Source organism: Anomaloglossus baeobatrachus, chromosome 11 (genome assembly GCF_048569485.1).
Source record: "Anomaloglossus baeobatrachus isolate aAnoBae1 chromosome 11, aAnoBae1.hap1, whole genome shotgun sequence".
Taxonomy (NCBI): Eukaryota; Metazoa; Chordata; class Amphibia; order Anura; family Aromobatidae; genus Anomaloglossus; species Anomaloglossus baeobatrachus.
In genome coordinates, this window is record NC_134363.1 from 12,319,153 (window position 1) to 12,331,514 (window position 12,362).

At 51.4% G+C, this 12,362-nt stretch overlaps 1 protein-coding gene across 1 annotated transcript in view; it reads left to right on the forward strand.

Annotated features, from left to right (window-relative positions):
* LOC142256202 (neo-calmodulin-like) overlaps positions 1 to 12,362 on the forward strand; it is a 75,855-nt gene that overhangs the window by 14,857 nt on the left and 48,636 nt on the right. Inside the window, exons 4-5 of the mRNA XM_075327772.1 lie at positions 1,034 to 1,090; positions 5,724 to 5,843. Coding sequence (XP_075183887.1) covers positions 1,054 to 1,090; positions 5,724 to 5,843 — 157 coding nt within the window. The 5' untranslated portion in view covers positions 1,034 to 1,053. The remainder of the gene's footprint in view (positions 1 to 1,033; positions 1,091 to 5,723; positions 5,844 to 12,362) is intronic.

The window sequence follows — 12,362 nt, forward strand, 5'->3', positions numbered from 1 at the left end:
CCAGCCAGCATTTATAGGAGGGAAGTGAATATGACCGATCAAAGGAGATTAACAAGCAGCTCAGCAGAGATTAACTCTTGCTAGCCTGCCTATGTCTGTGGGTGAACGCCCGAGTCAGAGAAGGAATCTGTAGTCTCCACAGGTCATGATGCCACCATGACAATTGGTGATGACTGCAACAATCTCCTTGTCACATGTATCATACAAGGCACCATGCTGCTTTTATTATTTTTATGAAATAATAATGGACTACCAGATATAAAAGGAAGAAATTGGCCGAGCTGAGAACCAAGCTCACGTGTGTACGTGATCTTATCCATGGCAGATATGGGCTAGTACAGAAGGAGGATACGGAGGAGAACAATCCAAGGAAGACAAAAGAGATCCCCTATACTCTGTGCTATACTCTATACTTATATCAGAATCTAAAAGCTATTATACTATAACTATTGTCCAATGCGCCGCAGCCTATTGCATCTCCTGGATCCGCTATAAATGACATCTCCAGGACACAGGGAACCACATTGTCTCCAGACGCTTGTCGGAGCCTTCGCTGACTACTGAGGTCTGATCGGTGAGTTACGATATTATTCTAACTGATCTGCACTTAGATTATAAATTAAATATAGAAGAATAAATAATGATAAACTAATAATAAATAGACAATTATAAAAATATTTGATTATGCGGAGTCCTATAGTAAAGTGTCATTTCACAATGACACAAGGAGCTGGGTCCAGAAAAGGGGAACCCCTGGTACGGTATCAATATGTTCTAAAAAGATGTAGGGTTCGGAATTGTCCAGATCACCCCATTTTAATTACCGTCTCTATAAACCAGAGAGCTGGTAAGAACCAACTTTTAGGTCGAGTCTACACTGAGATATCTTAAACTTTATTTTGTAATTTTAGTGGAAATATTCATTTTTATGCATCCTTTAATTGTGTTTGCTTTTGCAGCTGCTGATTGGCATTGAGCGGTTAATATTTACAGAATATATAGAAATGTAATATGTGATATTTTATATTTTCAGACTAAATAATTTACTTGGAAATGGCTCTGCTGATTCTTCTTCTAGCAATCATCCCAGGTATGGCGCATTTGTACTGTTGTACTGTTATATCTTATAGTTGTTATTGATTTTATTACATGGTTAGGTCTTTCCAAACTGCAGCTGATAATGTTAGTTCTCTAGTATATGTGATACAGCAATATATACAGTATATGTGATACAGCAATATATACATTATATGTGATAGAGCGATATATACATTATATGTGAGAGAGCGATATATGTGAAATTGTGATTTATGCAGAAGAGGGCTGGAGTCAGCACCCAACTTTATGAACAGAGGGGCCATGCTGAAATATGTTCCCAATAATTATTAAAGGTTACCTTTCAATTACTGTATTGATGTACTGTACTGTATAGCTTCTATGTATGTGCATATTTGTGGATATATGTAAATATATACACTGGCACACTAAGGTTTGGGCACTCCAGGTCAAAATTACTGCTATTTTGAACAGTTAAGCAAGTTGACAAGCCAGGAATCTCACAGAACTGGAAGACGTCTCCAAGGAAGGGGAGTGCATGCAAGATGAGCCAGGAATCTCACATAACTGGAAGGCATCTCCAAGCAAGGGCAGTGAATGCAAGATTATCCAGGAATCTCACATAACTCAAAGATGTCTGCAACGAAGATCAGAGCATATAAGATGAGCCAGGAATCTCACAGAACTCGAAGATGTCTGCAACGAAGAGCAGTGCATGCAAGATGAGCCAGGAATTTCACAGAACTGGAAGACATCTTCAAGAAAGAGCAGAGCATGCAGGATGAGCCAGGAATCTCACAGAACTGGAAGACGTCTCCAAGGAAGAGCAGTGCATGCAAGTCGAGCCAGGAATCTCACAGACCTGGAAGACGTCTCCGAGGAAGAGCAGTGCTGCAAGACAAGCCAGGAATCTCACAGAACTGGAAGATGTCTACAAGGAAGAGCAGTACATGCAAGACAAGCCAGGAATCTCACAGAACTGGAAGACGTCTCCAAGAAAGAGCAGTACATGCAAGACAAGCCAGGAATCTCACAGAACTGGAAGACGTCTCCAAGAAAGAGCAGAGCATGCAAGACGAGCCAGGAATCTCACAGAACTGGAAGATGTCCCCAAGGAAGAGCAGTGCATGCAAGACGAGCCAGGAATCTCACAGAACTGGAAGATGTCTCCAAGGAAGAATCGAGGAAAATCCCTCAAGGAAGAATTAAAAGACTCTTGGCTGCTACAAAAAGCCTTTACAAACTGTGATACTTACTAAAGAGGTGCACAAACTTTAGCATGGTACTGTAGACATAAAGCAGATCTATCATCAGAATATTGGGAGGTGTCCAGTTGAATACTAGAACAAGCCACATAGATAATAGTGTGCCGATTGTATAATAGATCTTAGGGGTACTTTGCACACTACGACATCGCAAGCCGATGCTAGCGATGCCGAGCGCGATAGTCCCCGCCCCCGTCGCAGGTGCGATATCTTGTGATAGCTGCCGTAGCGAAAATTATCGCTACGGCAACTTCACATGCACTTACCTGCCCTGAGACATCGCTCTGGCCGGCGAACCGCCTCCTTCCTAAGGGGGCGGGTCGTTCGGCGTCACAGCGACGTCACACGGCAGGCGGCCAATAGAAGCAGGGGGCGGAGATGAGCGGGACGTAAACATCCCGCCCACCTCCTTCATTCCTCATTGCAGCTGGGACGCAGGTAAGGAGATGTTCCTCGCTCCTGCGGCTTCATACACAGCGATGTGCGCTGCCGCAGGAACGAGGAACAACATCGGAACATCGGTCCTTCCGAAATTATGGAAATGTCCGACGCTACACCGATGATACGATTTTGACGCTTTTGCGCTCATTAATCGTAGTAAAAAGATTCACATACTCCGATGTCGACAGCGACGCCGGATGTGCGTCACTTTCGATTTGACCCCACCGACATCGCACCTGTGATGTCGTAGTGTGCAAAGTACCCCTTAAAGAAAGAGTTCAGCAATCCTCAGTGATGACTCTGCGTGGTCACCAGTTCTCCTCCTCCTGCTCCTCTTACCAGTTGGTTTGTCGGCTGAGGTTTCTCTATTACTTACTCAGATTAACCTGATACTGTGTCCTAGAATTCATCTGATTACAGTTTTGTTATGCTGTTAGTGGCTTTCTATATACTAATCCTGTGACTCTCCAGAGGGTCAAATCAAAATAGGTCCATGGAGCCTCTGTTAGGAGTCTCGACACAGAAAATAGCCAGGTATCCCTCCGGGAAGGACCTAGCCAAGGAGTGGCTCTTTTTAGGAGACCACCATAACCACCATATTAAGTGGCCCTTTTAGTCAATATCCAACTCTTTGACGAGTTTAAAGATATTACACATAAGGATAAGGCTGAACATCAAACTTAGATAATAGTATAATGCCATAAGCATACCGAAAAATATTGAAGCATACAATGAAAAATGCCACTTGCTAACTTGAAAGTGTGAATAATGAAATGCATCCCTGCCATGAATATTAGGAAAAAGGAGATATTTAGCAATCGCATTGGTCAATGTAACTGAGCCCCAAAACCTCGTCAAGGTATATCCCTATATTAGGGACCCTAGCTGTTGTGAATGTCAGTTATGCTTTTGCTGCTGTGAGGCTCCCTCTTGTGGCCAGGAATAGTTTGGACAGAGACCAGGTGTGCTGGAGCAATGGACGTTTCCATTGTTAACTCTCTGCATTTTTAAACCTTGGTCTGCTAGCAGGCTGAGACGGTTGTCATTTGTTCTTTAGTTTATCAGCCTTCTCATCTGTCTCCAGACCATATCTACCCCAGATAAGTGCTTGGTTCTTTCTTATGTTGTTTTGTTCTTTTTGATCTTATCTGAGTTTGTCATTTGCTGTGGTTGTTTTCAGTTTATTTGCATGCAGGGATCTTCCCTCTCTGTTGCTTAGCTAGGAAGCTCCCTGCAGCTATGTTTGGAGTATTGCTCCTATAAGTCCATGTGTTTGTTGCTTCTTGAATGTGTAATGATTCCTGCTTTCTGTTCATTGGTATGACAAGAACACCTGATATAGGACGGAGTGCAGATTGTGCGATCTGAGGTCTTTTTGTACTATCAGGTATTTGGATTTTTGTAGGGTTTTTCTCTGGCCAGCATCAGTCCCTTTCCTATCCTTTCCTATTTAGTCAGTGGGGCCTCACCTTTGCTAATCCTATCATCCATCTGTGTATTGTATTTACCTATATCACCGTAGTCTTTGAATGTGGGGGGCTTGCTATACCTTTGGCGGTCTATTTCTGAGGCAGAGAGTTATTCATCTTTCCTTCCTGTAGGATAGCTAGTTCTCTGGCTGGGTTCGCGGTGCATAGGATGTTAGTTCACCCCTCGGCTACTTCTAGTGTTGATGGTTAGTAAGGGGATGGCGGCCAGATTATTTGCAAATGCTCTTGTCACCTTTTTTGCCAATGATTTATCATGATCTTCCATGGTTCCAGATCATAACACCTAGCTCTGTGACCTTAACTGTGTTTCATCTCATTGCAATTAAAAACTGCTGTGTGGAGAGGGGTAACCAAGGACTTGCTTATATAGGAGATGGAAAAAACATGGCCGAAAGGGGCGGAGCTGTGTTCACATTCAGAAAAAAACTTCATATTACTAAATAGGATAACTGAAGTGAGCAGCACTTATATATGTATATTATGAGTGCAAGCCAAAAAAATACATAATACATAAGGATAAGGCTGCACATCAAACTTAGATAATAGTATAATGCCATAAGCATACCGAAAAATATTAAAGATATGACAAGGGAAATACCAAGGCTAGGTATCCATCCACAGACAGCTGTTTCGGGGTATTGCCCCTCATCAGTGTGGAGTAGGAATCTGACTAGGTGGGAGCAATACCTAGTAGACCAGCAACACAAAACAATCACTGATCTCGGGGAGACCAGCCAGAGAAAACACTGCCGGCAGCCAACGAGGGCGCTTAACACAGTGAAATCCTAGGTGCATTGCCCCCTGGGAAGTATGCAAATCAAAAAAGGTCCGTGGAGCTTCTGTTAGGAGTCTCGACACAGAAAATAGCCAGATATCCCTCCTGGAAGGACCTAGCCAAGGCATGCCTCTTTTTAAGGAGACCACCATAACCACCATATTAAGTGTCCCTTTTAGTCAATATCCAACTCTTTGACAAGTTTAAAGATATGAAAAGGGAAATACCAAGGCCAGGTATCCATCCATAGACAGCTGTTTCGGGGTATTGCCCCTCATCAGTGTGGAGTAGGATTCTGGCCAGGTGGGAGCAATGCCTAGTAGACCAGCAAGACAAAACAATCACTGATCTAGGGGAGAACAGCCAGAGAAAACACTGCCGGCAGCCAACAAAGGCACTCAACACAGTGAAATCCTAAGTGCATTGCCCCCTGGGAAGTATGCAAATTAAAAAAGTCTGTGGAGCCTCTGTTAGGAGTCCACTCCAGAGGGGCCTCATACTTGAGCCTCGTTATTCACACACTTGAAATTTCCCTTTATATCCATCTGAACTCTAGAGACAAGACGTCTTAGTAAGACGTCTTGTCTCTACTAATGACCGAGAAAATGACACTGACCTGAAGCTGGTTATAAATGATAGGCTTATAATGTGCGTGAAAAGCGCCATCTCTGACCTGTACTTATTACATTTCTGCAGGGCTGCAGTGTCAGCAAGAGTCGGAGATGGTACAGGAGATCAACACGGACATCGCATGGGAGATCGAACAGGACATCGTACGGGAGATCGAACCGGACATCGTACCGGAGGAAATTCCAAGTAAGAGAGACTTTGAATCTTGAATAAAAAAGGCAGAAGCTTGAAAACAAACCCAGACTGTACATATACACTCTACAGTTGTCGCGGGCGGGGAGGAGGGTGTCAGCACTGCGCTCACCCCTCTGCTCGGGTCCGGCGGCTGCTGCTCAGTGGTGGCTCGAGCGGTGGGCCGGATCCCGGGGGTTCTCGAGCGGCGCTCCTCGCCCGTGAGTGAAAGGGGGTTGTTGGGTGTGGGGATTGTTTATTGTCCGTGACGCCACCCACGGTTGTGGTGATTTCACCACCGCTGCTCGGTGTGGGGATCCCGGGGATGGTGATGCGGAGCAGCCAGGTGTTGTGTTGCCCCTCCGTGGGTAGGGGTTGGTGATCCCGGGGCCCGGTGATGGCTTGGGAGGTGCAGGGCCTGGTGGGCGCAGGGACGCGGGGGCAGCGCTGTGCCTTGCGGCACTGTGGTACTCACTCAGCCTGAGACGTTGACACAGTTTTTACGGTAAACCAAACGGCTGGTAAGACGGTCCCACGGACGGCTGCGCTTGCTCTCCCAGTAGGTGACGGTGATGTCCCTCTTCCTTGCACCTTTGTGTACTTGTTGGTTGCGATGGGTCCCCACCGGTAACCCGCTCCCCGGCTTCAAGCTGGACCGGAGGAGCTCCACTCTTTGCCCGCAGGCGCTGGCCCTGAGAAACTGGTGCCCTGGCGGTGGCGGTGTCTCTCCTACACAGGTTGGGCTGTTGCCTTCAATCGGGATTTGGTTGTTGGGGGATCTACGTCCCCTTCACTGACGGATTTGGCAAATTCTGGTGACTCCTAGCCTTGCCAGGGTCCGAGAGGCCCCTGCCCTGGTGCTGACTGTCCTTCGGAACACTGCTCCAGACCGCCGGGCACACAGCCTCCGGGGTCTTTCCAGGAACTTCCAAACGGTCCCCCTCCAGACAGTCACCGCCGTTGCTGACCTTGCTGACCTGTCCTGCACACAGCTGGACTACTTCAGGCTTTTCTCTCTGTCACCACTCTTGCTTTCCTCCTTTACTACTTTTCTCCTTCACTTTCACTTAGTTGTTTACTCCTTTCTAGCCCTCAGCTAGACTTTACTCTTTCCCTGCCTGGGCTCAACTCTCCTGGGCTCTAACTGCCTGGTTTCTCCCGCCTCCAGAGCTGTGATCTCCTCGGTGGGCGGAGCCAACCGCCTGGCCCACCCCCTGGTGTGAATCATCAGCCTCTGGAGGAAGGCAACAAGGATTTTTGGTTAGCTTTGGTGTTCCTAACTGGGATGTAGGGTGTGATGGTGTGCGACCTGTGTCCCCTGGCTTGCCCAGGGCGACACATTCCCCCTTAGCAAAATGCAGACCGTCCGCAGGCTGCCGTCCAACACCGGTTTTATTTTTCTGTAAAAGATAACATGGTAAATCAAACAAAAATACATTTTTAATAACTCTTCCCTTACGGGAGGCACATTTCTTTAACGTTGCATAACGGTTTACGGTTACGGTTTCCGCTTTCTCCCACCCAAGTAACCTGGCCCTGATGCTGCCCCTAAAGCCCAGGCAGCACCCCTTGACCCACAGTCCAGCACATGGTACCCGAGCGGGATCTGTCCTTGCCCTCCAGAGGGTAGCCACCGGTTCCTTTGGTGGCTGGGCCCTAGCCTGCTCTGCTCAGGGCCCTCCCTCCAATCTGCCTCTCCGGAGGCGGCCTGCGGAAAACGGTAACGGTAAACAATATATTTACAAGCCACTAACGTCTGTGGTTGCCCTGCAAGTTCACGGGCTTGTCCATGGATAGTTCCCATGCCAAACAACTTTTTAAACGGTCCCCACGGGGACAACGGTGCCGGCTCCGGCCGGTTGCAAATCACAAGCAAATCAGGTAACTTCTTCGGTAATCATTTCCATCATTGGCAGAACTTTCAAACTTTTCAACAAACAAAGTGGTGGTCCCAACGGGGACGGTACTGCGGGCATCCGCTGCCCTACTCCGGTTGCTCTGCTAAGGCGGACCCATCCTCTGCCACCAACACATCAAACATGCACTGACATGCCTGCTGTGACAGAGGTACCCGGTACCCATTTCCACCGGTACGCGAGGTATGGTAAACCACGGGGTCTCCCACATAGCGGGAACGCTAACTTGCTCCTTCAACTGCAACAGCGGACCCGAAGCTGGGGCAGGAGTCGTCATCTCTTGTTCCTGCGTCAGGCGGGTTGCCGCCAGCTGCCGCAGCCTCCTGATCTCCAACATCCAACGCTTCAGATCCCTCGGCAGTAACGCGGAATAGCGGACCAGGCGAGTCTACACTGAGGCACTCCATAAGTAGTGGCAAGGGTGATGCATAGGCCGAGACTAGGCCGGGCCCCTCAGCCGCAGCGGCCGGTCCTGGGAGGACATAGGGACGTGGGTCACCAGTCGACTCTGCTACATCGGTTCCCTCTCCGTACATCGGGACGGCTGTAATCAGCATCTCCACCTCGGTGGTCCACTTTGGCAGTCGTGCCTTCCAGGAACCCAATACTGTTGCAGAGTCCTGGCGTCCCTGCTTTTATAGCTGCAGCTACATGCGTCCAGCCGCCATCGCGTCCCCCTTAGCTCTTTCCGGCCCCTCCTTTTTCGGGGCGGGGTTTTGGCCTTCGCGCCTCTACTACTCGAGAAGACGCTCGAGCGGGAACTTTTCGCGCCAAAGATGGCGGCTTCTGAAATTTTCCTGCCGGATACCTCCGGCGGTAACAAGGCGCACCTCTACCTGACGGCAGAGCGGTAAGATCCTGTTCGTGACGCCAAGTTGTCGCGGGCGGGGAGGAGGGTGTCAGCACTGCGCTCACCCCTCTGCTCGGGTCCGGCGGCTGCTGCTCAGTGGTGGCTCGAGCGGTGGGCCGGATCCCGGGGGTTCTCGAGCGGCGCTCCTCGCCCGTGAGTGAAAGGGGGTTGTTGGGTGTGGGGATTGTTTATTGTCCGTGACGCCACCCACGGTTGTGGTGATTTCACCACCGCTGCTCGGTGTGGGGATCCCGGGGATGGTGATGCGGAGCAGCCAGGTGTTGTGTTGCCCCTCCGTGGGTAGGGGTTGGTGATCCCGGGGCCCGGTGATGGCTTGGGAGGTGCAGGGCCTGGTGGGCGCAGGGACGCGGGGGCAGCGCTGTGCCTTGCGGCACTGTGGTACTCACTCAGCCTGAGACGTTGACACAGTTTTTACGGTAAACCAAACGGCTGGTAAGACGGTCCCACGGACGGCTGCGCTTGCTCTCCCAGTAGGTGACGGTGATGTCCCTCTTCCTTGCACCTTTGTGTACTTGTTGGTTGCGATGGGTCCCCACCGGTAACCCGCTCCCCGGCTTCAAGCTGGACCGGAGGAGCTCCACTCTTTGCCCGCAGGCGCTGGCCCTGAGAAACTGGTGCCCTGGCGGTGGCGGTGTCTCTCCTACACAGGTTGGGCTGTTGCCTTCAATCGGGATTTGGTTGTTGGGGGATCTACGTCCCCTTCACTGACGGATTTGGCAAATTCTGGTGACTCCTAGCCTTGCCAGGGTCCGAGAGGCCCCTGCCCTGGTGCTGACTGTCCTTCGGAACACTGCTCCAGACCGCCGGGCACACAGCCTCCGGGGTCTTTCCAGGAACTTCCAAACGGTCCCCCTCCAGACAGTCACCGCCGTTGCTGACCTTGCTGACCTGTCCTGCACACAGCTGGACTACTTCAGGCTTTTCTCTCTGTCACCACTCTTGCTTTCCTCCTTTACTACTTTTCTCCTTCACTTTCACTTAGTTGTTTACTCCTTTCTAGCCCTCAGCTAGACTTTACTCTTTCCCTGCCTGGGCTCAACTCTCCTGGGCTCTAACTGCCTGGTTTCTCCCGCCTCCAGAGCTGTGATCTCCTCGGTGGGCGGAGCCAACCGCCTGGCCCACCCCCTGGTGTGAATCATCAGCCTCTGGAGGAAGGCAACAAGGATTTTTGGTTAGCTTTGGTGTTCCTAACTGGGATGTAGGGTGTGATGGTGTGCGACCTGTGTCCCCTGGCTTGCCCAGGGCGACACATTCCCCCTTAGCAAAATGCAGACCGTCCGCAGGCTGCCGTCCAACACCGGTTTTATTTTTCTGTAAAAGATAACATGGTAAATCAAACAAAAATACATTTTTAATAACTCTTCCCTTACGGGAGGCACATTTCTTTAACGTTGCATAACGGTTTACGGTTACGGTTTCCGCTTTCTCCCACCCAAGTAACCTGGCCCTGATGCTGCCCCTAAAGCCCAGGCAGCACCCCTTGACCCACAGTCCAGCACATGGTACCCGAGCGGGATCTGTCCTTGCCCTCCAGAGGGTAGCCACCGGTTCCTTTGGTGGCTGGGCCCTAGCCTGCTCTGCTCAGGGCCCTCCCTCCAATCTGCCTCTCCGGAGGCGGCCTGCGGAAAACGGTAACGGTAAACAATATATTTACAAGCCACTAACGTCTGTGGTTGCCCTGCAAGTTCACGGGCTTGTCCATGGATAGTTCCCATGCCAAACAACTTTTTAAACGGTCCCCACGGGGACAACGGTGCCGGCTCCGGCCGGTTGCAAATCACAAGCAAATCAGGTAACTTCTTCGGTAATCATTTCCATCATTGGCAGAACTTTCAAACTTTTCAACAAACAAAGTGGTGGTCCCAACGGGGACGGTACTGCGGGCATCCGCTGCCCTACTCCGGTTGCTCTGCTAAGGCGGACCCATCCTCTGCCACCAACACATCAAACATGCACTGACATGCCTGCTGTGACAGAGGTACCCGGTACCCATTTCCACCGGTACGCGGGGTATGGTAAACCACGGGGTCTCCCACATAGCGGGAACGCTAACTTGCTCCTTCAACTGCAACAGCGGACCCGAAGCTGGGGCAGGAGTCGTCATCTCTTGTTCCTGCGTCAGGCGGGTTGCCGCCAGCTGCCGCAGCCTCCTGATCTCCAACATCCAACGCTTCAGATCCCTCGGCAGTAACGCGGAATAGCGGACCAGGCGAGTCTACACTGAGGCGCCCCATAAGTAGCGGCAAGGGTGATGCATAGGCCGAGACTAGGCCGGGCCCCTCAGCCGCAGCGGCCGGTCCTGGGAGGACATAGGGACGTGGGTCACCAGTCGACTCTGCTACATCGGTTCCCTCTCCGTACATCGGGACGGCTGTAATCAGCATCTCCACCTCGGTGGTCCACTTTGGCAGTCGTGCCTTCCAGGAACCCAATACTGTTGCAGAGTCCTGGCGTCCCTGCTTTTATAGCTGCAGCTACATGCGTCCAGCCGCCATCGCGTCCCCCTTAGCTCTTTCCGGCCCCTCCTTTTTCGGGGCGGGGTTTTGGCCTTCGCGCCTCTACTACTCGAGAAGACGCTCGAGCGGGAACTTTTCGCGCCAAAGATGGCGGCTTCTGAAATTTTCCTGCCGGATACCTCCGGCGGTAACAAGGCGCACCTCTACCTGACGGCAGAGCGGTAAGATCCTGTTCGTGACGCCAAGTTGTCGCGGGCGGGGAGGAGGGTGTCAGCACTGCGCTCACCCCTCTGCTCGGGTCCGGCGGCTGCTGCTCAGTGGTGGCTCGAGCGGTGGGCCGGATCCCGGGGGTTCTCGAGCGGCGCTCCTCGCCCGTGAGTGAAAGGGGGTTGTTGGGTGTGGGGATTGTTTATTGTCCGTGACGCCACCCACGGTTGTGGTGATTTCACCACCGCTGCTCGGTGTGGGGATCCCGGGGATGGTGATGCGGAGCAGCCAGGTGTTGTGTTGCCCCTCCGTGGGTAGGGGTTGGTGATCCCGGGGCCCGGTGATGGCTTGGGAGGTGCAGGGCCTGGTGGGCGCAGGGACGCGGGGGCAGCGCTGTGCCTTGCGGCACTGTGGTACTCACTCAGCCTGAGACGTTGACACAGTTTTTACGGTAAACCAAACGGCTGGTAAGACGGTCCCACGGACGGCTGCGCTTGCTCTCCCAGTAGGTGACGGTGATGTCCCTCTTCCTTGCACCTTTGTGTACTTGTTGGTTGCGATGGGTCCCCACCGGTAACCCGCTCCCCGGCTTCAAGCTGGACCGGAGGAGCTCCACTCTTTGCCCGCAGGCGCTGGCCCTGAGAAACTGGTGCCCTGGCGGTGGCGGTGTCTCTCCTACACAGGTTGGGCTGTTGCCTTCAATCGGGATTTGGTTGTTGGGGGATCTACGTCCCCTTCACTGACGGATTTGGCAAATTCTGGTGACTCCTAGCCTTGCCAGGGTCCGAGAGGCCCCTGCCCTGGTGCTGACTGTCCTTCGGAACACTGCTCCAGACCGCCGGGCACACAGCCTCCGGGGTCTTTCCAGGAACTTCCAAACGGTCCCCCTCCAGACAGTCACCGCCGTTGCTGACCTTGCTGACCTGTCCTGCACACAGCTGGACTACTTCAGGCTTTTCTCTCTGTCACCACTCTTGCTTTCCTCCTTTACTACTTTTCTCCTTCACTTTCACTTAGTTGTTTACTCCTTTCTAGCCCTCAGCTAGACTTTACTCTTTCCCTGCCTGGGCTCAACTCTCCTGGG